The sequence below is a fragment of the Ixodes scapularis genome, unplaced genomic scaffold, assembly GCF_016920785.2.
Source record: "Ixodes scapularis isolate PalLabHiFi unplaced genomic scaffold, ASM1692078v2 PGA_scaffold6__148_contigs__length_123643588, whole genome shotgun sequence".
Classification (NCBI taxonomy): Eukaryota; Metazoa; Arthropoda; class Arachnida; order Ixodida; family Ixodidae; genus Ixodes; species Ixodes scapularis.
The window spans coordinates 84,244,778-84,269,475 of record NW_024609881.1 but is presented as its reverse complement, the minus strand read 5'-3'; the positions used below and the strand labels follow the sequence as shown (position 1 = coordinate 84,269,475).

General features: G+C 48.0%; 2 protein-coding genes across 2 annotated transcripts in view; both read left to right on the top strand.

Annotated features, from left to right (window-relative positions):
• The window catches only part of LOC8053759 (ubiquitin carboxyl-terminal hydrolase 36), a 39,325-nt gene extending 18,251 nt beyond the window's left edge, over window positions 1-21,074 (top strand). Inside the window, exons 11-18 of the mRNA XM_029993881.4 lie at window positions 1,783-1,908; window positions 3,858-3,953; window positions 7,187-7,253; window positions 7,777-8,841; window positions 10,233-10,376; window positions 13,735-13,880; window positions 18,587-18,697; window positions 19,773-21,074. Of these exons, the coding sequence (XP_029849741.3) occupies window positions 1,783-1,908; window positions 3,858-3,953; window positions 7,187-7,253; window positions 7,777-8,841; window positions 10,233-10,376; window positions 13,735-13,880; window positions 18,587-18,697; window positions 19,773-19,892 (1,875 nt within the window). The 3' untranslated portion in view covers window positions 19,893-21,074. The remainder of the gene's footprint in view (window positions 1-1,782; window positions 1,909-3,857; window positions 3,954-7,186; window positions 7,254-7,776; window positions 8,842-10,232; window positions 10,377-13,734; window positions 13,881-18,586; window positions 18,698-19,772) is intronic.
• A 1,387-nt stretch (window positions 21,075-22,461) lies between these two features.
• The window catches only part of LOC8053757 (CCR4-NOT transcription complex subunit 3), a 45,326-nt gene continuing 43,089 nt past the window's right edge, over window positions 22,462-24,698 (top strand). The window contains exon 1 of the mRNA XM_029993883.4: window positions 22,462-22,769. Coding sequence (XP_029849743.3) covers window positions 22,745-22,769 — 25 coding nt within the window. The 5' untranslated portion in view covers window positions 22,462-22,744. The remainder of the gene's footprint in view (window positions 22,770-24,698) is intronic.

Here is a 24,698-nt window from a genome sequence, read left to right as displayed (position 1 = left end):
GTTTGTGGCATCTGCTGTTGTGCGATGCTTTCTGGCATGGACGAAGGAAGAACAATTAGGCGCGGGGACGGTGGCAGGGACCGGTGGCCCTGGTGCTGCTGTTACCGCACTGTTTCGGTCAGCGTCTTCGTACGTTGTGCAGTTTTAACGAAAAAAAACGGTGCGTTATAATGGCAACTGTTGCGTTCTCTCTCACACATACAATCTGCGAAAAGTTAATTTTTTCCCAAAACTAGAAAAGAGCCGCTTGCTCGAGCGATCGACATTGGTAATGGGTTGGCGTTTTACGCGCCTAAGCACCGTGACAAGGGACGTGACCGTTTGCTCCAAACACTTCCAAAAGACAGAATACGCACACTTGCATTCAAGCTAATTATAGAAGTGAGAAAAAAAAGAAAATGCTCGTAGCATTTTCAAGTGTGTCTGTGTACGCCAGCAATTCGTGACAAGTGGATTAGACCGGGCAGTTCAGATTTCGTAGATCTGGTCCAATTTCTCTCTTGCGGCGAAGTCTTGCGCGTGCCCCGGGCAATTTTGACTTGCACCTCGCATCGTCGGGTGCATAACTGACTGCCCTATCGTTTTAGCTTTACGCGAGATGGTGTAAATAATGACGCTTTTTTCCGACTTATTTTCCTTCTTGTCGAGCGGAATTTGGCACCCACATTCACACATAGTTTATTGTTGCAATTTTTTTTTTTTTTTGCGTTCAAATTATATTTTTTGAAAATATGTTAGCGATTTGGGCGACCGTGATTTTATAGCTGGGAAGACAATCTGAAGAGGGCTTTGAAAGGTTTTGTGACTAATCCCAAGATTATGAATGTGATAGTTCTGCAATTGAGAGTGATTAGGGGAGTCCCCCCACATGGATGCATACCAGAATGCCAGAAGCACCTTGCATTCCAGTGACCCTAGCAACTCTAGTCTGCAGTGCGCGGCCGTAAGGACTACCTAGCACATTTGGCGCAGCTTGCACAACCCGAATTCCAAACATACGTTCCTGAAATTGGGCACTTGAACCAAGTTTCGTAACAAGTTTTATGTCTATCTTTTGGGAGCTACATGCTGAGGTGGTTAAATACTAAAATTCAAGCAAACTCGAGGGCCGTGTATCTCCCATGTCTTAAACCAGCCTGTTTGTCGCCTGCACACTGGTCTATGAGCTTGCTCCCACGTGGTGGTTTGCTGAACGCTAAAACGCTAAAAACCAGTGGCTCCGGGGCAGCGAACAGGAGGTGCTTTGGCCGGCTGCTAGTGAGAGCGGCTGGTGACGAAAATGGGCAACTTCGGGAAGGCCTAACCATTGAACGATCGGACGCAAACTCTGCATCAGACGGCCTTGGGCCGTCTCGTAGTTGCAAACATCCCTCGTAAGACGGCGCCATCTGTCGAACCAAACTTCATTGCCCAAGGTGTACAGCAGAGGCTGGCGATGAGCGAGATAATCACGACGGCCGATACTTTTGACGAAATATGCGTACAACGACCACCTGGGCGCAAGCTCCCAAACCAGTGTGCAGACGATGAACGTCCTGTATGGGGCACAAGAGCATTTTGCCTCCTCCGAATCGGGCTCTGAAAAAAAAACAAAAAAAACGTAAACCTTCTTGCAACACTCCGTCTGTGTGGCCAATTTCAGGTGCGTACGTTTGGGATTCGAATTTCGCGAGGCTCACCGAATCCGTCGGTTTTTAAGGCTGCACCTTGTGCGTGGAAAGTGGACCGCGCGGGGCCGTGTTGTGACCGCTCGGTCATTTTGGGCGTTTCTCCGCCGACCAGGGCGGTGCCGTGACGTACCGGCTGAACGCGGTGCTGGTCCACCTGGGGGCCAGCTGCAACTCCGGCCACTACTTCTGCTTCGTGCGCAACTCCAACGGCATCTGGTACCTCATGGACGACTCTAGGGTGAGTTCGACCCCGGGGACGAATCCTGAGACCTTGGGAAAAATACGTGGAAAACTGCTGGACAATTGTGTTGCATGTGAAACATTCCGGAATCGCTCCGGAATGTTCGCGAGCCCGGCGCCTACCTCGGATTCAGTGTTTGTTACAGTCTTTTTTTTTTGTCGTTAAAAAAAAAGGGTGTTTAGAGGGGGTGGGGGGGGGGAGGTATGTTGAGGAACATGGAACACGGTGGTGGAATTCCTTGACATCTAAGGAATGTAGGCGTGGCCCAAATGGGCCAACAAACAGAAGAGCGGCCTTGGATAGAGTTCACCGTGGATCGTGTTTCAGGTCGACGGGAAATAAGGCCGTGGGTAAACATTTCTTTTTAAGAAGCCTGGGTTTTGCTCGTTCTAAGTTTTTCAAAGTCTTTGCGGTGTTTTCCGATATTTTTATTAATACCCCGGTTGGGAGTTAATTTTGATGGGTTATCAGTATATATAGCGAAAACACGGAACTCTAATTATAAACACGGTATTTAACAAACAAATGCGCTAAAAGGCACCTTTTTTTACGGTTAGATGTGGCAGCAGTTGGATGTTTATTGGCCGACAAAATGTGGCTGGGCTGACATCTGTGCACACGGCGTCTTGGAGCCTTTTGGCTGGTGTAACGACTGCCCGACTTGAAGTTGTCGAGGCGTGCAGACCAATGTGTTAGAAGCGTTCGGGAGGGAGGGCACTGATAAAGGGAGATGTATTTCTTGTTTCCCCGCACTGTATGGAAATCTCTAAGATGTTTACAGGGGCCAGGTGACCCTCCTCCCTGTAAATGAGGGTATTGGATTGTTTGGCTTTGTTTGAAAGCGATTGGTAGAGGAGCCATTTAAGGTAGCAAAAAATTACAAAATTGCTGATTTTTCAGAAATTACAATTTTTCACAACCCAGAGTATCTTTCCACAAAATCTAAAAGCAGCAACTTTCGAGTCTCAAACAGCTGGACTGAAAGTATAGGGAGTATTCACAGGCGGCCATATCCGTGTGCGCTGCTGCTGAGCGCGTGCTGACAGTGTGCTTCCGCAGTCCTTTTGGAGCTTGCATTTAGCACCATCAAGGTTACCGGTCTTAGCAGGCTATTAATGTGAGCTTGTTCTGAGCATGCGCTCTAAACATTGCCCTCAAATATGGCGTCCAGTGAATACCTCCTACAGAAAAGCTTTGAGAGTGATTTTCACAGCTTTGATTTTTTTGTCAAGTGTCATTCATTGCCTTTCAGAAGTTCATTTATTGAATTTCTGAAATTCATCAGCTTTACTTCTTGCCCTATACTTAGTAGGTAAAGAGTAGTTTGCTTCAGCTTAAAGCAATTCTTGTGCGATTTATTTCCTTTTCAAAATTTTATTTTATTTATAATAACAAACGCCCCTTTGTAAATACTATTCTATTAGCTTTAGGATGAATGGTGGACTCTTGGAAATCACCCTATGAGATAGAAGGGAAGCTTTCTAGTGGGACATTGTCCTAACAACCCGTAAGAAGTAAGCTAATGAGGTTAACATATTTTGTTGTATCTTTTGTTTGAGAAAAGAAATTTTAAATCTTAATGCAGCCTCAAAACCGGCTTGAAGAGATACATCTTTTTACAATATTTGAGTGAGATATGTTTACAAAAGGGGAAAACATTTTAAGGTCCCTCATACCCCTTGAAAGGGAGTTTTTTCTTTTCTTCAATGGATTGGCCCTTCTGAAACCACAAGGTGCATTCAGCCATCTCGGTTTTTGTTTTTAAAGCCGGACAGATGCCAATCTGGCCAACTTTGAAAATGCCTGCTCGTAAAAGCCGGCAGGACTGGCACCCGTGTCAGGCTTTGTGGACATGAAGTGTATATTTCAAGCGTTGGTTGGTAAAAGCCAAACGAATCGTCTTGCCGTTTCCTCATGGACGTTTTCGGGGAATGGGTCGCACGCAGGTTCACCAGGTGAGCCTAGGTCAGGTGTTGAACCAGCAAGCCTACGTGTTGTTCTATGTGCGGACGTCGCCACCCAAGGGCTCGCCATCTGTCAAGGTGAGCCTGCTCTTCAATTTAAGTTTGCAATTCGTTGTGTTGTAAGCCTGCCATTTATTTTCTCTCCAATTTGGCGATGTAGGTCGATTTGCATTTGTTTTGCCGGAATCCATGTTGCGAGGGACAGTTCTGACACACTTGGCACGCACAATACATGGGCTGTCCGATGCGAAAGTTCAGTGCTTAGAAGTGTAGAAAAAGCGGACTGACACTGTGCTTTGGTACTTCACTTACTCGCATAATGAACGCATACGCACAACAAGCATAAATATTTTTTTTTTTTTTTCGCTTAATGAACACATTTTTAATTTTCGGCTTCATAAGTCTTGAACTGTATCCAACTTAGCTAGCCGGCTAACCACCAAGCCAATTTTTTTTTTTGCCGCCAAGCGGTCGGGCCAAGTCAAGCCAAGCCAAGCTGTTCTCGTATGGCTGCAATTGCGTGGTTGCGGAAGTGATCAGGCAGTGAAAGTGAGCGGCATGCATGCCTAGTAAAGCTGGGGTCGAGGAATTGCCCAACGCCGGACGTCCTTCGTCCATAGGTTGCATTGATGTCAACAAACACGCCGTCGTCTGTGATCCGCTTTTGAACAGCGATATCGTGAAAGTGGTTAGGCCTAAGAACGGTCGCGTCGCTCTCCGTGCTGAGTGAGCTTCGTAGAGCGCTTTTTCTTGGGCAAAAGGCACGCCAAAGGCGCCCTAAAAAAGGTTTGTAACTTATAGAGCATGGTTACTGTGGCGCACTTGCGACCAGCCGTGGGCGTGCCTTCGTCAGTGGAGACGTCATATTGGCACCTAAAATGACATCTGAAAACGCAAAAATTTTACTCCACATAATGAGTGCACCCCCCCAACTATGTGTCGATATTTTGGGAAAAAAAAAGTGCTTTCATTATGCGAGTGAAGCGCGAAACACACGTACGACGAAACCGTCCGATCCGACGTGCGGACTGCCGGAATGACCTTGAAGGGAGAGGGTTTTCGTAGCATCGGAGAGCGTTGAAAACCCTCGCCTTGACCGTCGTATTGCGCAGTCGGACGTCTGATCGGACGGTTTCGTCGTACATGTGTTTCGCGCTTAAAGGGACCATGAAATGATTTTAAAATCGAGTTTCATCCACCGCACGTCGTAAAAGGTGTGAAAAGAAACACAAAAACACAAAACTAGGGAGCCAAAAAAAATTATTTGCTATAGAACTTTTAAAAGAAAACTGGACTCTTTTGCGCCTTCCTTCCTTCGCCTGTTCACTACGATGCATACGCAGAATCGGTGCACGTCAGCCGAATCCACATCGCCTATTGGGTAAGAGCCTACCTCACCAGCACCGCGATCGTAAACAATAAATAGCCGGCGAATGTTTCCTAAAAGTTTTGTTAAATAATATTCAGATCCACATTTTGTAGCATAATTAGAGATGTGTGGCGAAAATTGCCAAATTTGATAATGCTGAGAGCCAAGCGCCATCTATCGTGTGGTAAACGAAGCAACTACTGCGCGTGCGCAGTAGGGCAGGGCCAAGTTCAGAACGGTTATTTCCTTTGGTTTCCTTCCTCTCAAAACTCTGACTGACTGAACGTTTATTTTTCTACGTGTTCTTCCCGCGCGTGCCGACTTCAAGCAGCAAGAAAACAGTACTTAAAACAGACCACGACGAACAAGAACGCTGGATTCACCGACTCCGACGAAGCGTATAGGCCTAGCAGGCATTCCGACTCGGCGCTGCGTTGCTTCGTCGCAAGACCGTCTGCCTACGACCGGCTGGCGTGCTAAATGGAATATGCCCGCGCGACCCTTGTGGACCCTTCCCGTATTATAGTTTGATCACTGACCTCAATTCTAGATTAAGAGGTGAGGAGGTCAATCTCTTCCCCTTGTTTTCCGAGGCAGCGTTGACGAACACTCGTCGAAAAGGGACTCTCGTCGATTCTATCTTCTTGTTTTGTGTGATATAGAGTTGAAATAAACGCCGTATGGATTGCCTTCGTAACACGGTATGTACACTTTGTTATTGGTATGCCATTTTTATTCTGACAGACTGCACGTCACTGTCGACCCCGGTCCAACCTTTCTTTGCCGAGTGTCGCGTCAGTATCGAGTTGCAATCGTAAAAGAACGGTCCCGAAGCGCTTACCAACAGCGCGAATACAAGACTTCCATCAAGCGCGCGCGTCCGCTCCGAGTGTAAACAGGTATTTACGTGGCTCTTGCTGACACTCGTAGTTCAAACGTATCTTTTTTAACGTCGGCTCGCTCCTGCATCTCCGAGGCCGCGAAAAACGCCATCTACGTCGCTTTGCAAACGACTGACACGGGCCGGCCCTTCTGCCAACAATGACGGGGTGGTGACAAGACTCGCTGCACTTCCCAACAGGCATACCGGCGTATGGGACTAGTCCCATGCTGTCGCTGTAGCGCAACATATCTCATTGAATTTCGCTCAGCTGCGATGCGGCGATGAGAGGCGCCGATTCAGGAAATACGTCGGTGACATCAGCGCAGTAAAACCTACCGGCGCACCCCAACTTGTTGCCGCTAACACTCCCATTCTCCTACTGCCGAGAGAACTTCCGGTTCCGGAAACGGTTTACGTCACGGCTTCTTTTGCGGTCAGTTGGAGAGAATGAAAAAGTCGATATTTCAATAATTTTTTGTGTAAAAGTTAATAAACCGAGACGAAAACGGATGCCTGTTTGGCATTCAGTGAACATTGACGGTTTAATGTAAAAGTTATCTGGAAAAAGTAAAAAGGTCATTTCATGGTCCCTTTAAATACGGTAGTGCCGTCTTTTGCAACACTCGAGTTGCTCCAAAAACATGGCTGGTGTCGCAATTCGGAAACCCCGGATGTCAGTTCGTCGAGTTTGCCGTTACATGAGTTGGGTTACTGCTCAACCGCCGAGCTATAGGTGTAGTGTCGGCTTTCCCGGGCTGGCTTCGCTAAATGCATTTACGAGGCTGACACTCCCTTCTGGAGGAAGCCTTGTTAGCTAAGGTGGCGAAGCGTCTGGGAAGCAGCCCAACAGCGTGTTGAGAAGCTCTCAAGTTTCGCCGTTTGTCTGCTTGTCTTAAATTCATTGTCGTGGGAAAATGGGGAAATGTGATTTGGAGGGTTGTCAACCGCGTCAGTTTTAGAAACCAAACAAATGTGTAACAGAATAACATTTTTTTTTTTGCTTTTATGGTTGCTGTTGTTTTGATCTTGCAACCACTTTGCTTTTTTCTCGTTTTGCAGAAATCGAGCTCGGCGGCCGCCATCGCGGTTCGGAACGTCCCGGAGCCCGTTCGGAACGGACATGTCTGTGAGTAGCTTCTCTGTCCTTGCCTCGTTTTTGTGTGCGACATTTAAACGATTTCGCTCGTCACGGGTCTTTCCAAACTTTCGGCTTGGTTCGTAGGCCCCTGTCTTTCTTGTCTTTTTGATGGTTGGCTGTTGTGCGAGGCAATACTGGGGTTGGATGAGTTCGGTCAATACGAGTGGGTGTGATGGCGTACGGGAAAGCCTGCCTCAATCTCTCGCTCGTTTCGATAATACAAAAGATGCGCGAGGTCATGTCGTGCACCGTCACGTTTCGAAGTTGCTGCAGTTCCCTCGTTCGATCTCGTGCGACCGACCTCTCGTCCCGGTCCGCTTCTCAAATCGCCGTTGCACGTCCTGCGAGACCGGGGCTTTGAATTCGGCAGGATTAAAGGGCGGTTTGGCGAGGTACATTACGCGGTGAATGGCAGGAGGAGGAGGGGGAGGGTGAGACATTGAGAGAGAGAGAGAGAGCCTAGACCCCCCCTTGCTGACAACCTGTGGCGCTCGGCCCCTTGTTGTTGCAGCGGCGGCGGCAGTGGCCACGGTGGCAGAGATGGGGGAGACCACCGCCCAGCGGCTCCGGCAGCCTCCGCCCAAGTCTCCATCCTCCCCGGCGGCCATGACGGCTGCCGGCACCCCCTCCGTCAACGGCCACCCGCCCTCCTCTCCCGCCACCCCCCTCCCTTTGAACCGCGCCAAGGTGGCCTTCGGAATCTCGCGCCCGGCGGCGCTGACGTCTGCTACGAGGACTGAGAGTTTGGCGTCTCCCGCCCCTTCCCCTTCCGTCTCGAAGGCAGTTACCCCTAGGCCTACCCCCATTCCGTCGACCCCGTCCGGCAGCACAACCACGACGGAAGCAAGCCTAGTCCCTTACGCGGGCGACTCTTCGGACTCCGATTCAGATGAGAGGGTACCTCCGTCGTCTGCAGAGAAAAGCCGCGTCGGCGGAAAGGGGTCGGCACTGTCTACGTCGTCGCGGGGAATTGCAAAGGGAGCGTCGTCCTCGTCGTTGCACGTGTCTGGAATGATGTCGCCCTCGCTCGCCTCGGAGTCGAGCACTACGAGCGTCAACTCGACGACAGACTGGAACGTGACTGATCGAGAAGACGTGCAAGCGGACGCGACCTCCACGGTGCCACAGGCGCGCAAGCCCGTGCCCGAGGCATTTCCGGGCTGGACGGTTAAGCCCGACGCAAGTTCGTCCGCCGTCGTCGACGTCGTCGTCGTCCATACGGAGGAAGGAGAGGCCGCCCAGGAGACGGAAGAGACCCGGCTGCAGCCCTTTCGGGGGGAGGCGGGCGTCATCGGTGCGGCGCGGGCTGGGGGCTCTGGTGACGCTCGGAGAGACGCTGGTGCGGTGCGCGGGGCGGTTGGCAGCGGCGCCGGCGTGGCGCCGCAGCCTGTGCCCGTCGCTGGGGCGGCGGTCCAGGCGGTGCCGCTGGCGCCGGGACGGGAGTCCGGCGGGCGTGTGAGTGCGGCGGACACGGACGACAGCAGCGACTCGCACGAGTGGGTCGAGCGGACCAAGGAGACGTTGGCTGCCGAGAAAGCGGGACGGCTCTCGGCCCCTGCGGCGTTGGGCGGCTCAGGTGAGGCCACCGCCGGGACCCGCTCGCGGGAGAAGTTGGCTTAAATTTTACCGCGGAAGGCGGTTTCACCGGAAGGTTGGTTTTGCTGAGGAGGTCGATTTTGCGTCGCGGTTGGGTCTCACAGGCTGCTCTTTAAACACTGACGACGAGTTCGAAGTGTCACGCTTTTGCCGACTTCGAGGTCGGCTTTTGGCCCGTGTTGTACCGTGCAATGTCGACCGTGCAATCGATTAAATCGCTCTTTTCTCTTCGAGGTATCGGTCCATGGTAAGGTGGAGGCGGTGCTAGCTCCCTTAGGATGTCTGGGAGGGAGGAGTCCAATCTCACGGGGTCTTCCAAAAACCAGCCTAATCGACGGGTTCGGCAAACTCGACATTGGACGTTGGTCGTCGAAGTCCGGTGCCCTTCCGCAGCAACGCGTTTTTCACTCCGGGTTCTCTCCGCTCGGTGTAGCCGGGTTCCACGGCGTTCCTCACGCCTCGCTTTCCAATTGGTTGAACCCGTCCCTTGAAACGGTTTGCAAAGTTCGGACCTCCGAGCAGGTTTCGAAACGGTCGAACTTAACCCTCATCCAGATTACGCCGTCCCTGGTCTGGGGCGACACTGTCTGCCGGCAGCGTCAACGACTTGCGTCGCGCCGCTATAGCTGGGACGAAACGGAGACTGGGGAACATTGAGGATTTGCTCCTCGCGACAATTTGAACGCCACAGACGGTATGATTGGCAATCAACTCTCTGTCTATCCCGCACAATGGAGGACTGGTGGCCGACAAAAGAATGGTCTCTTGTGATCCTCTTGCGCTGCCTCCGAAGTTTTTTGTTTTGCAGTTTGTGAAGGGTTTGTGGTGGTGAAAGGCTAAACATTGGGGCGCCTGCCAACCCGTAAAACCTGGAATTAAGAAGGAATTTCGAAGCACCCGGGCAAGTTGGGAAATTGCCGGGAAATTGGTCAAGTCGGGGGGGAAAATGGCCGACGTGCGAAACGGGAGGGTGTGATGTGCGTTGGTGTGGATGGCCCTTTGAGCGCCCAGTGGCAGTTGCCCGAGGCATCGCTGGGGAGCGTAAGCCACCACCCCATTCACCAGTCTAAACGGTAACAACCGCCGAATAGCCGTCACAACCAAGCTTTGAGCGTTTTCTTTTTTTATATGTGTATGGGTCGGGGAATTTAATTGAAATATCTGGAGGAACCTGGAATGGTCGGGGAATATTATAAAAATACTCGGACAAAACCTTGTAGATTTGGGAAATTTAATAAAAATATTCGGGGAAAACCCGGAAGGGTCGGGGAACGTTGGGAAAACGATTTGGCGGACGTCCCGAAGACGCAGACCGGTGGCTGGCAGTCTGCGGTCTGTTGTAAGGTCGCATTCCCCTTCGCTTTGTTTCAGTGCCCGTTCACCGCTGGGATGACCGGCCCGACCGGAACGGCGTTGCCTCCTCGCCGCAGCGGCCCCCTTGGAACGGGAACAACAAGAGGCCCGACGTCGTGAGCTACCTCCAGGACGCCGGTTCCAGGCAGTACGGCTTTGCTGGTAAGCGCCCCGACCTTGACCATGGTGCGAGATAAGACGTGGGCAAGGACGCTCGGCACGGCAAAAGCTGCGACTTGATTGACCGGATAAAGTCCCTTTGGTGCGCGCCCGACTAGCCTCGGCAGACGGCATCCCCGCCGTTCAAAGGTCACAACCAAAAAAAAAAAAAAAAAAAAAGGAGTGAAATTTTTGTTTTGTTTGGAGTGCCTGCTTTGTCCTTGATGGACGCTGGCTCTGGCTCAAATGCCACGCCAGGGATATCTCCGCTTCGACGCCATTGTTGCCGCAGTCGAGGCACGAAGCAAGGGTCGATGACAAAGCAGCTTGTAAGCAACATGCGTAGCACAAGTGCCAAGTGCTACATGATGTGGCACACCTAGAAAATAACTCTAAAAGGGGCTGCCATTAGCCTCGTATTGAAGAGCCACCTAGGGTTGCCGCTTCCAGCCGAGGCAACGAGGGGACTGAGTGAGTGAGTGATTTATTTGCAGTTAAATTAAATCTGGCAGCCGCGTAGTATGCGATGTCCATGCCTACATCTATCTTAAATTCTGACCTTGACCGAGACATCTCCCGATGAATGGATGCTACGATCCAGTCCGACTCGGCAATTGGAATGTCGCTTCCTCTGTCATTTGTTAGAAGGAAAGAGGGTCGTTGCGGGCGGGGCACAAGTTTGCTGTGGCCGGCTGGATGGTGCCACTTTCTGCTCAATTAATTTGTGGGGCAAGAAATGTTTTGCGTGAATTTGGGGTCAGTTTTATTGTCGAGAGTGCTGTACTGCTTGTGCTTCTTACAACCCCTAATTAAGCCGGAAATCGCTTCATGGCCTTTTTAAAAGCCTTTCGGTGTCGCATTAAGTAAGCTGTTTCAGTGTCCCCTTCTCTTTTTTTTTTTGTCGCATTATTTTTAATGTTTCTCTGTTTAGTATTGCTTTAAGTGTAGTACTGTTGAGACTGGTTATAACTAAATCGGTTGTAACGAAAGAGCGGCTACAGCGAAGCGGTCACGATTTCCCATTTCCTTTTGCACTTTGTTGTAACCAGAGTTGGTTATAACGAAATAGCAAATATAGCGAAGTGATTTCCGATTCCCGTTGACTTCGTTATAACGGGTTCCGCGTTTTCGGTTTTTATTTTTTCAAAATTCAGCATGCTTTTTTTTTTTGTGTTTATTTTAAAATTCAATTTTAGTTTTTTTTCTTTTTGGTGTATATTTATTCTTAAAAATGTTTACCGTTTTTATTTTCGTAAATATGAAAGAAACACCATCGAGCACCGGATCAGATGATCCTTGTAGCTGTGATATTTGTGATCACTCAAAGAATAACGGCACATATACATATGTGGTCTTTGCTACAACTTCCGTCAGGACACACCTCAAAATCGCGGGCATAATCTTTAGTGCGCTTCTTTTTCCTTCCCATTCTGACGACGTGACCGTCTGAGATGATAACCATAAAAGAAGCCAAAAAAACTGCAAAATAAAAAAAAAAAATAAAAATTTATTGTAAGTATGTTTCTAACCACAGGGAAGTTTGAGAGGGGGTGTTAAGAAAGTTATTGACTGCTTTCCTCAATGTCCTCTGAAGTGCTTGAAGCGAAAAACCCACATCCCCTCTACTACACACACCCTTATACTAGCCCACATCCGAACTTTTTTTTGGGACCGGGAACTTGACGCACTAAGCCCGATCACAGAAAGGACACATATATTTATTATTTATTTTTATTTATTTATTAAACCTCAAATGCCCCAAGTAAGGGGTATTACACGAGGGTAGTACGAAGCATCAAAAAATTTCTTCGATGAATGCCTTGAAACGGGCCGGGTTGGAGTGGAGCACGCCGTCGGTGGGCAGATCGTTCCAATCCTTTGCTGTCTGGCAGGAAAATGAAAAGAAAAATGCGCAGTGCAGCGGGCATGGGGGGGATAGACAGCTTCCTGATGACTGATGCGGCATGAAACGCGGTGAGCTGGTGCGATAACAGAGCTGCCAAGTGATGAGCGACAAGACTTGTGAAAAAGGCAGAGCCTGGAAATTTTGCGCCGTGATTCCAGGTTAAGAAGATTAGCTTGAGATTTAGGCGCTGTGACACTGCTATGATAAGAGTAGTCCGAGTAGATGAATCTTGCTGCGCGATTTTGCACGGCTTCGAGCGTTTTAGTAAGATCAGATTGATGTGGGTCCCAAACAGCAGATGCATATTCTAGTTTGGGTCGGACTAGTGAGTGGAAAGATGGTAGCTTTACCGATGGAGGGGCTAAGCGTAGGTTGCGACGTAGAAAGCCAAGGACGCGATTCGCGTCATTAGCTATCTCCGTTATGTGAGGTGACCAAGTTAAATCGTTTGAAAAGGTAATGCCTAGGTATTTATATGATGGTACAGGAGATATGAGTGAACCACAAATGACATAGTTAGGAGATGGGTAAAATTGCCTACGATGAAAAGAAACAAGGGATGTTTTGTTAGCATTCAAAGACATTAGCCATCTAGCACACCAGGCCTCAATATGGTGAAGATCAGACTGCAGGGCGTGAACGTCAGTGCTGTTATTTATAGGACGATAAACAACGCAGTCGTCTGCGAATAAGCGTATGTTAGATGAAATATTAGCAGGTAGGTCATTTATGTAAATTAAGAAAAGTAGGGGACCGAGAACAGTGCCCTGGGGCACTCCAGAAGCAACCGGAGATCGGGGCGAAGAGTGGTTAGTAGCATGAACGAATTGTTGTTGGTTTGACAAGAAGTTACGAATCCAGTTACAGACTTGAGGGCCGAGGTTTAAAAGCGAAAGTTTTAATAAGAGACGTTGGTGTGGAACTTTATCCCGCGAAGGCTAATCCAAAACCTCTTTTGTTGGATGTTGAACCTTGGAAGAGGGCAATCACGAAAACATCGCACAATGTTGAACCTTGCAAAGCCCCCTCTCTCTCTCTCTCTCTCTCCCCCCCCCTTTCTCTCACCCACCTCGATGCAGCCCTAAAAAGCTTACCTTTTTCGGTTAAAACCGAATTTTAGAAAACGGATTAGACTTACTTTTATGGGTTTTTATCGGTTTAAACCGAAAACTCCGAACCCTAGTTATAACCGGTCTTGGCAGTAGTCCCTCAATAGTGCTTGTGTTCCTTTACTTTTATGTGAACTTCCACTGCTTCGGTGTCCTCTTAAGTTGCCCCAGTGTTCCTATAAGCTGGCCCCCGTAGGTTTCTTCGATGTTCCTCTGTCTCGCTTTCCGTTTAACTTTGCCTCATGTAGGGGCACGCACATAACGTTGTCATCTTAGTGAGCTGTGTGCTCATGCTCGAAGTGTTTGCCGTCTCGCTGATCGAGGGTGCATCGTCTATCCATTCCAGCGAATGGCTGGAGCAACCGAAGCAATCCTGGCTACAACGGATACGGCGGATACAATGGCGAGCGAGGGGCCGGCGACTATGCGAGGGACAAGCGGAAGTACTATGACGACTACGACAGCTACGACGACGAATATGACAAGGGCAAGGTTGGTGATCGCTCTCGCCTCGATCCGGAGGGTGGCTCTTCGCCATTTAACGGAACCGGGTCGGATGTGCCAACTTATAATTTCAAGAGAAAATGCCCAAGAACAAGCTTGGAGTGGTCAGGAACTCATAAGGGTCATTCTCCCAATGGCTTAATCTTTGAGTCCAAAAAAGATTATTTTGCGGCATTGACCTCAGGTTTGTAAAAGTTTGTAGACTATAAAGTGAATCATTTGTAATTTTGATAGAAAACATGGCTGAGCTCCCAGACACACTTTTTTTTTTTTTTATATATAATTCAATATATTGTAAAATGTACCCCACTAAAGATAAATAATAGACATTTAAACATTTTTTTTCTTGTGCTTATTCCGACATTAATGTTGATGATGGAGTGATTTACATCTGCTATAGGATGCTCTTAATTGATACGGCCAGTTTTTGTTTGCAGTTGAAGAAGTATTTTGGTGAGGGCTGCTGCTACTTTGCAAAAACCTAGAAAGTACCAACTGTTACGTCTGAAAACCAAGAAGATTAATTTTAAAGAACAATGAGATTTCTTTTATCAGTGCATGCACGTTCTGTACAACAAATCGGCATCTTTACGGAAAATTTAAAAAAATATAGTTGCGTAAAAACTGATATACAATCGCTACATTTTTTCGCATCTCAAAAAGCCCCGTGGCGTTCTTAAATTTTTTTTTGGGCGCGGGTGCGGAGAGAACGTCATCTATTGCATTCAGGGAGTTCTCATTAAAAAAAGACCATCTCCGAAGTGGCAAGCTGAAAGGTCAATCTCGCAGAAAGAAGCTGAAAATAATTTAAGAAAATGAAAGCCGTTTACAATTATCTGTAATGCCGAATAGAGCGCAACTCTTGAGGAGACGGTACGGAGGGGAGGGTAGACCCCTCCGTACCCTTCCCTCCTCCTCTCCCACTCCCCTCCCATTTCGAGGTAAATATTCCCCGCTGTATGTAACGGAAAAATTTCTCCGCTAAGTGTAGTGGGGAAATTTTCCCACAATGCAGAGCGCGGTCACGCTTGGTTGCATTATTCCCGTAATACAACGCGCACGGTTACGCTGACGCCACTCAGGTCCGAAACGGGTGCCTAAGAGCTGCGCTCTAAAAAATTAAAGACATTAACAATTTTCTGTAATGCGAAATTAGAGCACAGCTCTTGAGGAGGAGGAATAGGAGGGGAGGTTATGCCTCCCTTCCGTACCCTCCCCTTAGCGAAAATTTCCCCGTTAAATTTAGCGGGTTAAGTTCCCTGCTAAAGTTAGCGGGAAATTTAACGAAAAATTCCCCACTGTATTTAGCGCGTAAAGTTTCCCCGCTAATTTTAGCGGGGAATTGGACATCGCGTGACCTCAACACCAATTCAGCTTTTCCGCTAAATTTAGTGGGGAAGCTGTGACGTCCCATAATGAAACATGCGCAGTTTACGCCAATGGTGACTCCGATTAACCCAGAAACGGGTGCCTAAGAGCTGCGTGCTAAAAGACGAGAGACAGTTGCAAAATAAGAAACAAAAAACGGCTCTGTGCTCAGTGCACGTCATGGCATTTTATTCACGTCTATGATGATCGATGCTCAAACTTTTATCCTTTGCAGCTGGAGAAGCACAAAATTCGGGAACTTGCAAAAGCAGCTTACGTCTCGGTAGAAAATCTTACCGAGCATCTGTCTCCCTAGTTGATGAGAGGCCATTGTGCTGGCAAATGTCCGTAGACCTTTTGGCAACCATCCCTCAGCTGCGCTGATGTCACGTTCCTCGGTAAATCACAACGCAGTGGTTGACGCTTCACTTTTCGTCTTTTAGTATAAATCCCTCGCGTCAACTATGCCATTCCTCGTCGAACGAGCTGGTGAGCCTTTCGCTTTATTGAACCTCCTCCCACCCCACCAGAAGCTCCCTTCCCATTGCCGGGCTCAAAAACGTTGCAGGTCACTTCTGAGAATCCCGCTTCAAAAGAGGTTGCGGAAAAGTTCCTCTTTTGCTTATACTGTGCGGCAGGTCCATCTCTAAAGGAATTAAGGTATTTAACCTCGGGTGCTTTCCTCGTGATGCCGTGGAGCGCAGGCCTGAGGTGCTCCCAGATGGCTGAGGAGTTTGATATCGCATAAAACGTTATCCCCTTCAGCCAAGTGGAAGACTCCGGCGCGGAGCGTAACGTGTTGAAGAGACGAACCGGAGGGAACAGCTCGAATTTCTGATCCGTGTTTGCGCCGATAATTCTCGCAGAAGTCGACAAGTGCGTTCGTTGTTAATCTTCTTCTTTTTTTTTTTTTTGTCATTTCTCGAGGCGTTTTACTGGTGGCGTGTGCTGAAGATATGCTTACAAAAGGTATTCAGCATCCTCTGAACATCCTTCAAGAACTTGTCGTCCCTGGCCATAGTAAGGTTGACATTTGGGCTAATTGGTAGTCGTAACGTGTTGAGGTACTTTTTGCGCCAAATACCTCCACATCTTCTTTGACCAGTCGGAACTTCCTTGAGGTGACCTGTGCCATTCTTTCTTCAGATTCTGTTTTTTTTTTGCGACCGCTTTTAACCCACTGAAAGAGGTTCACATCACACAACTCACTCACTGTTTTTAGAGGAAAAAAACCCTCCTCCCTCCTCGTCATCCTCTCCTCTTTCTCCCGGAAACGGGCGCCTAAGAGCAGCGCTCTAAAAATGATCACAGCTAACAATGCATGAAGCCATAGATCAGTTACACCATTGTTTTACTTTTTGGGAGGATGACTCATAAACTCTATTCCAACTGGGCACGTCTTGCCTAAAAAAAGTTCCGAAACGGAAAATCGGCAAGATTCTCGTGGCATAAATGAGCTGGCTGGTCTCGGTTTGTGCACGCAAGACGGGGCTTCGAGTGCACATAACCAATATTATAACTGCTGTTAGTCAGTTGAGACCTCTAAAAGGGTATGTATTGACAAATGCGTGTATTTTTTATTGTTATTGCTAGCTTAAGGGCCCTAGAACAGCCTACCATACGTGGAAGGGGGATTGTTGTTGAAATTACTTTATTAAGGGGGGACACTGGCTAGAGGTTGAACTTCTGAACCACTCAAGTGATTGGAATGAAATTTGCTGGGGAGATTTAACATTGGATGTAGGTGTACTGTGCAAACTTGCAGCTCTCTAGGACAACTTTACATGCCTGCATAAGAAGATGTGTCATTCTTTGTTTAGAAATCAATGATATGCAAATAAAGCTATTAAGCATCATTTTGACAGCTTGAAAATAACATGGAGGATGTGGGACTTTGGGCTATCTAGTTTTGATAACTCAAATGTGCATATTTCAGGAAGAGTTATTACCTCAAAATATGAGATGCATATTTGTCCTATGTCAATTTTTCAAAACATACCGTAACATACCGGGCAAGCGCCCACTCAAACTTTGGAGATAATCGCAAACAAAATGGGGGATGGGCCCTTCTCCTGTCATCAATTTTACATATAAATGTACTGTGTGTATTTTCTCAGATTCTGCAAATTTGGGAATGGGCACTTTGTGTGTTGTGGGCGGATGCACGGTATTCTACGGTAGCTATTTCCCATTGAAGACTTCAAATAAAAAAAAAAATACAGTAGATAGCCCGATTCCCCGGTACATTTCAATTACAGAGAGAAGACACTCAATAATTGTAAAAATTTAAATAATGATAAAAAAAGAAAACTCAAAATAAGGTAGGCTATTCTAAAAAGGCTGGGCGAAACAATAACGATCATGTACCATATTTTTCTATCTGTAAGTCACACACCCCTTATAAACGATTGTTTTCAGAAAAAAAAATGAAAGCCGTTTACAACTCCCTGTAACGCCGAATTGGAGCGCAGCTCTTGAGGAGGAGGAGGGAAAAGTACTGAGGGAAGAGTAGACCCCTCCTCCTCCTCCCCTCATTCTTTAATATGCTCCGGGGGGGTCACCTGACCTCGGGGGGAAGGGGGGGTGTCACGTGACTTCGGGGAAGGGGGGAGGGGGGTCACGTGACCTCGGGGAGGGGGGGGGCCACGTGACCTTGGGGGGGGTCACGTGGGGGTAACCTTGGGGGGTCACGTGACCTTGAGGGGACCTTGGCAGTCGCGTCACCTTGGGAGGTCCCGTGACCTGGGGGGGGGGGGGGGGTGGGTCTCGTGACTTTGGAATGACCTTGGGGGTCACGTGACTTTGAGGTGACCTTGGTGACGCCGACGCCGATCAAGCCGGAAACGGGCGCCTAAAGGTTATACAAGTCTCAGCTTTGCGTAAACCGCACCTAATATATATTTGTATGGTTGACGCAGCAAAACTGCAATGAAAACCTGCATGTGTGTATCACAATCGCAATATCTGCGCAAGCGAGAGCAAGCTTCAATACTCTCGTCAACAAATCGAAGAACTGTGATTCCCTTTGCAAATTTTCGCAGTTAAACTCCACACTTAATAGCAAGAAATACATACAGTCGCGCCGTAGAAGACGCACCGACGAAAAGTATGGTAATGATGACCGAATGATGTCCTTATTACTCTCTAATTGCTGCTCATGTTTGTTTCAAGCGAGCCAGCCACGATGCTGCTGCACACTGCAAAATTTGTTATAAAATTTTTTTCTAAAGGGTCGCCCGGAGTGTGGCGAAGTTGAGGAGAATTTGGAAATACAGCTTTGGTGGGGTCTCTCAAGTACTTCGTTCTCGTCTCGTCTTTTCCAACAGAAGCGGAAGAACGGCGGCTTTGGGCCACCTCCGTTCCAGCGGCAGTACAGGGGCAACCCCTTTCAGGACGCGCAGAACTTCAGGAACCAGCAAGGTCGCTTTCAGCCGCAGGTAAGACGTTGCACCAGGTTGCACTGGCGTCGCCTGTGACTTGCGTTGCGTGCATATCTCTTTGGTGGTTCTGGCAGGAATGTAGCTACCGATTCTCGTGGCAAGCAGGTACCTTTGTGCGGTGAAGATGCCCCAAACTGTGAACATTGCCACAGCCGTTTAACTATGCTTCATATTTTACTTGAATGCATTGCGTAGGGCCCAGAACGCTGGAATCACTTTCCTGAGCTTTACAAAAGGCATGCTTCTCTAAATCCCACGATTTTACTCTGTGACAAACATCTCATACCACGCTCTTGTGTTTTTAACTTCCTCAGAGCTGTCGGCCTTCTTCACAGGCTGTGATTATTTTTGTGTTTCGAACTCGTATTCATACCTTTTACACCTGTACACAGATCATGCTCATGGCATTATCGTATCACCTGCTACTACAGCTTCATCTTAATCCTTTCGCAGCAATAGTGTATTATGTACCAGTCATATTATAGCCTTTGTACCAGTCATATCATAGCTTTTGCACCAGTAAAACCAAATTAAAACCCAATTAATTGATCAATCAATCGTGGCAAGCAAGTGATGCACGGTCTTGGGCGGGGCAGCATGGAACGATTGCGGAATGTGCTTTGTGGGGTGCAGGTTCCGGATTTTTGGGCCTTGGGGATTCCTAACAATTTCTGCCCTCATTTTGAGGCATTCTTTGCTGGCTGTGACATGTAAACCTTCTTTGTATTGTTCCGGCAACTACCACACCTCAGTTAGCCGAAGACATTGCTTCAAACTGCAACAAACAACTCCCCCCCCCAAAAAAAAAAAAACTTATCAGAGAGTAAAAAAGAAAAGAAAATCAATTTGGTCATGGTGGTTGGGTTAATGGAGTCTTGACTTTCTTTCTGAAATGGTAGAGCTGCTGATATTCTATCCTTATTCAAAATAAAATTCATACCTGCTCATGTGAAGTAAAAAAAAAAAAAAAAAAAAAAAGCAGCAGTGTGGCTGGATTGATGCATCTTCCTTTTTGAGTTTTTTGAAATGTCTCAAAAGCTTCCTTGTTTTTTTGTTTTTTTCTCTTGCACAGTTTGACAGGTTTCAGAAGACCGGTGGCCCGCCGTTTTACCAGCGCCATCATGAACGCCGTCACACGGACTACGGCAGAGGACCGCGTCGCAAGCACCACTTCTACGGGCGGACCAGGTAGCACGACGGAGGCACGGCACGGAACCCGTCGTAGTTCGGCGGGGTGAATAAAAACACTGCGTTCTGGCCCCCAAGGAAGAATTCGCCTCTCACCGATTGCGGGACGCACTACCGTCGAGACGGGTGGATCCGTCGGAACGCTCGGATCGCTGCATCGGGAAGTCGTACTTCGGAAGAAGCGTGCGTAGAGAAAATCTTCCAAAGAGACGAACAGCCTCAATTTTACGACGAACGTAACTCGACGGAAACGCCGTGCTGCAACTTCACGATCGCCGCGTTGTCATTTTACGCAAAATGTGCGTGGATTCGCGGGACTACGGGGAAGAGACGGAGACGCAGCGGCTGAAACCCGACGGATCTCCGCGGTTGGAACGACCGGAACTGGCTCGGGCTTGGAAGGGCATTAGTGCATACGCCAAGCGTTCGTGACTGCTCCGGACGGAGGAGCAAGAGGCCCGTGGTTTGCAGACGTACGTTGGGTTGGACTTCGTGCTAGCTAGGATTGGATTGGATCCCGGCTTTGAAGAGCGGCGCTTGGCTGCGCCCTGGTGGACTTTGGCGGCTCGTCGTTGTGGGAGCTGCGATCAACGCAGGAATTCCTTCCAGTTTTTTTTTTTTTCTTATCTGTTTGTTTGGTGGAGCGAGGTGCTGAGTGAAGCATGCTCACTTGTTTTAATGAGTTTTTTTTTTGTGTGAGTAAGAGTGACTTGATATGAGCTACACTGAAAAACTGCAAATGAAAGTGTTTTTGGGAATGTGCTTTTTTTTTGGCTAGTTTTTCTTCGGAAAGGGATTGTATTGATGTATTGTTGCCGCTGCATGGGTGTGCTTGTCAATATGTTCTTCATTTGGTAAAAGACCCTCTGCCCCCTTGCCTATTTTTTTTTTAATTTTTAGCAGCATTTCAAGTACAGACGTAATGACATCACCTAGTCTGACCTTTTGTTTTTTTATTGACTCGCTGACCGATAGGACACTACTTGTAAATAACTTTCAGAATGGAGTGCGTTCTAACCTTCTTGGCAGTCAAAGAATCTAAAAAAGAAACGCGTGCACCCGGTGTGCATAGTTCCCGATTGCTTTTTCATGTGATGTTTTACATTTGGGAAATGGGATGATTGTGTGTTCCTGTAAATAACGTTGACTTGGCACAGAAAGAATAAAACAAGCTCCAAACAAAGAACAACAAATTTATATTTCATTTCGGGGCTGGTACAAAACAGTCTCTAAAAAGCATATTTTGGGTCATGGACAAAACCTAGGGTCTAAAAATCTTTATTTTGCCCAAGCCCCCATTTTCCCGAGTTTGTTTGAGTTTGTGTTTATCTTTCTGGTTGAAGTCGACTTTACCTACATGCTCTAGTGTTCATTTGTAAATAACGCTCCCCCCCTCTCTTTTTCGTTTTTTTTAAAGGGGAAAAAAAAAAAGGGGGGGGGGGGGGGGGTGTTGCGTGCGTAATTTCTAAAATGCAGTGAAAAAAAAAAAAAAAAAGGGGGGGGGGGGGGGCTTGGGGTTAAGTTACACTGTCGCAAATGTTCAAATTCATCGTCCCTTTCATGTCAAGACCTTGAAAAGGGTGAGTGAAAACAAAGCCAAGTAAAGTGATGGATAACTATTCATTCGTGCCATTGGTATTTATTTGCGACAGCGGTTATATCGACGCCCGAAAGCTGCAGTTTTAAATATATCCCGTGGCAGCTTGACAATATCGGCCTCTAATAATAGAGGCCACTAATTCTGAGACTTGACTGCTGCCATATTTTCGGGGATTCCTTATTGTTGCTGCGGGGTTCTTGTTTTCAAAAAGGAAAAAAGAAAGAAAAAGGAAAGCGAAAGTTGGCAGACGGGTCGGTCGTCGTCTGCGAGTGGCCGGCTGTGTCGTCTGCTCTATTCTATCGTCTACGGAAACTACCACCAGTCTCGGCATTGCGGCGTTAAACATTTTTTTAATTTCCTTTGCGATTTCGACCCTAAAAGATGACTTTTCCGTGCGAGCAGACGCGGATCACGAGTTGCACGTCGGGTGAGCCGCGAAACCTCAAAGAACACCGTCGAAATTCGGAAATGGAATGATAGACACGAGAGGTGCCGTCCGGCGCAAACAACGCTGGGAGCGAAGTGACGATGCCGCCACATTACACAGGTAGGTGGATCTTTTCTTTCGGTAAAGCGACGAGAACGGGGAAACCTTCGGGTACGACGCAAAAAACCTGGGCATCCGCGTACTACGAGCGACACTGACGGACCGACCCCCTCGAAAGCGTGGTGCGTGAATTTGTTGCACTAGGCGTGCTCGCCGAGTTCGCGGCGACGTAGCCTCGCCTCGTTTTGTTATCGGGTAGGGTCGTTCAGCTTGGAGTCCGCCGCGAACAGCATAAAAATTCAAAACTTACTTTAATATAAGTGATTCGAACGACGCCCAAAGAAAGTCAATATTCGGTTCTTTCATGGGATCGCTTTTGAAAACAACCCGAGTCAATTCTTGTGCGGCGCAGCACGATAGACTGCTTCCGCAGGGAACTATTTTTTCATTAAAAAAATTGCTTTAGCGAGAAAACCTAACTGCTGAACTTTTGGCCAAGTTCTGAGAGTTTCTACAGAAGCTAAAATTATTAAAACGTTCGTTTTAGCTCCTACGCAGAGCCTAATATTTCGCTTTCAGCGTTTAGTCGGCGGATGAATACATAGTCCGGCTGCGCTGCAAGTAATAAGCAGATGGTAGCCATTTTGGTTGTGAACAAAGATATTGGCAATCTTTTTTGGGATTAAATTTTCTTAAAGTGCTCACTCTGCAGTTAATTCCCACCACGCATTACTATGCTCCAGCAACTTTTTTATGTGTATTCGTAGCCATGGCCGATAGAAGGAAACTACAAGGTAAGCACTGAACGCCTGTCAAAAAATCGCGAGTCCGTCGCCTAAACGCAGGGACGACTGTCTACTGCTTGAACCCAACTATCGCTCTCTTGGGGGGACCTCCTGAGAGCACTGAGCGTTAAGCCTAAAGATGCCCCCTCTCAAATACGGTGAGTCCGAGCTTTTTGAGCTCGCCTGCGGGCATCGCGTCGCCGACGGACCCGTCGACGAGGCCCTGCTGCCCGCGCCCGTGCCTCGGAATGGACCCTAGCGTCCCGAACGACGGCACGGACGTGGTCTCAAAATCAGATGGTCGCTCGGGTCCCCGTCGGCGAATCCGAGCCGTTCGGGCTCGTTTTGACAGCAACCGACGATGTTTGAAGCGCTTACTTTTCGCGTTGAGGACAGGGAAATGCGTCGGTGGGGGTTGCGGAACCTGCGAGGAGCGTGTGTGACGACGCGACCGGTTGTACGCCGTTTTGTTTAGGGGATCTCATCCTCGTCATCGGCCAACATGCCACTGAACCTCGGTGTGTGCGGGACCCCTTCACTGAATACTTCCTACTTTTGCCCTTTTTCGGCTGGTTACACCGCCGATTTAGGGGATTCGAGCCGTCCGAAAACGTGCCCCGAATCGACGAGTACCTCCCGCGAGTGCGCATTACCCGTCGCGAAGAAAAACGTAGACAAGTACGGTGCTTTTGTTGAACGGGTACTCAACCAGACGTTCCCCCGTTCGGTCGCGCCTTTATCGAATGTTCTTTATTGCTTGTCCGTCCGTTGCGGGCCCGTGTCTGACCACGAGCTCCGACCACGGATGACTCGGGACGCCGTTCGCAACGACGAACGTCGCGTTATGAGATGGTCCGTGGTCGGATTTGGCGGTGCCGTAGGCCTAACCCCCCTCCTCTGCTACTCCCGTCACACAGGTGAAGCGGTCGGAAGAACACGGTTTGTTGTTTTATCTTTATTTTATTTAGGAAGTCCACCGTGTGTTTGTTCTGGGGTCAGCGGGTGTGTGCGCTGACGCGTTTGGACGAAAACACAGAAAGTCGACCTGCATGTAAATCAAACCGCGGAGTTATCACCGGCTGTGTCCTGTGTGGGACTGGCGAGTATGTTTTTGTTTTGACACGTGCATGTTGGTTGAGAAAGATTCAATTGATTGAATTTTTTTCCTCTTTATACCGACATCTGTTTTGGCTGCTTCCAGTGAAAAGACCTTTTTGTTGCTGGTTGATATTTGAAAGAAAGAGAGAGAGAGAGAAAAGTCTCCAGTCATGGCTGTGAAGTTGTCTGCTAGTTACAGCTAGGAGGGAGTGAAAGATCTTTGGCCATCTTTGTTCGAATTTAACTTTTTAGTTACCGACTTCCAGTAACGCCCAGTCTAACCACGCTGACTTGTGTGTTTTCCCCATCATGCATGTTGGAATATTCTTCGTTGGTGCCATGTTGGAGGCATCTTTAACTTTTAGCACGTCTGCAAGGTTTGGAGGTGTATCCTTACAGTGGTTCGCTTGATCTCTACATCATGTTTTCCAGGAAACTACTCTCCATGAAGCACTGGGCAGATTATGAGCATGATTATGCACAAATAGCTATGAACCTTTTACACAGTACAGTATGAACATCCTTATACAGGACAAGTAATAGACATGTTTAAGGTTATAGACACCGGCAACCTGGCATCACTTTGGGCCTTTGACCTTCTAGTTGCCTTGTAGATTGTACATCTGTACGTAGTCTGCAGTTCTCAAACAAATGAATGTATATTTTTCTTCTTGGGTCCGCTTTGTGCTTTGTGATTAAGGGTTGCATCTGTGTAGCTCAAGCGTACGAAGGTGCACTTTCCGAACACGCATGTCTAGCATGGTTTGCTTCCGCATACATAAAGGAAGCTTTTCTTTTTCTTGTTAGTGTGACATTCACTATTGGCACTCTTTGAAACTG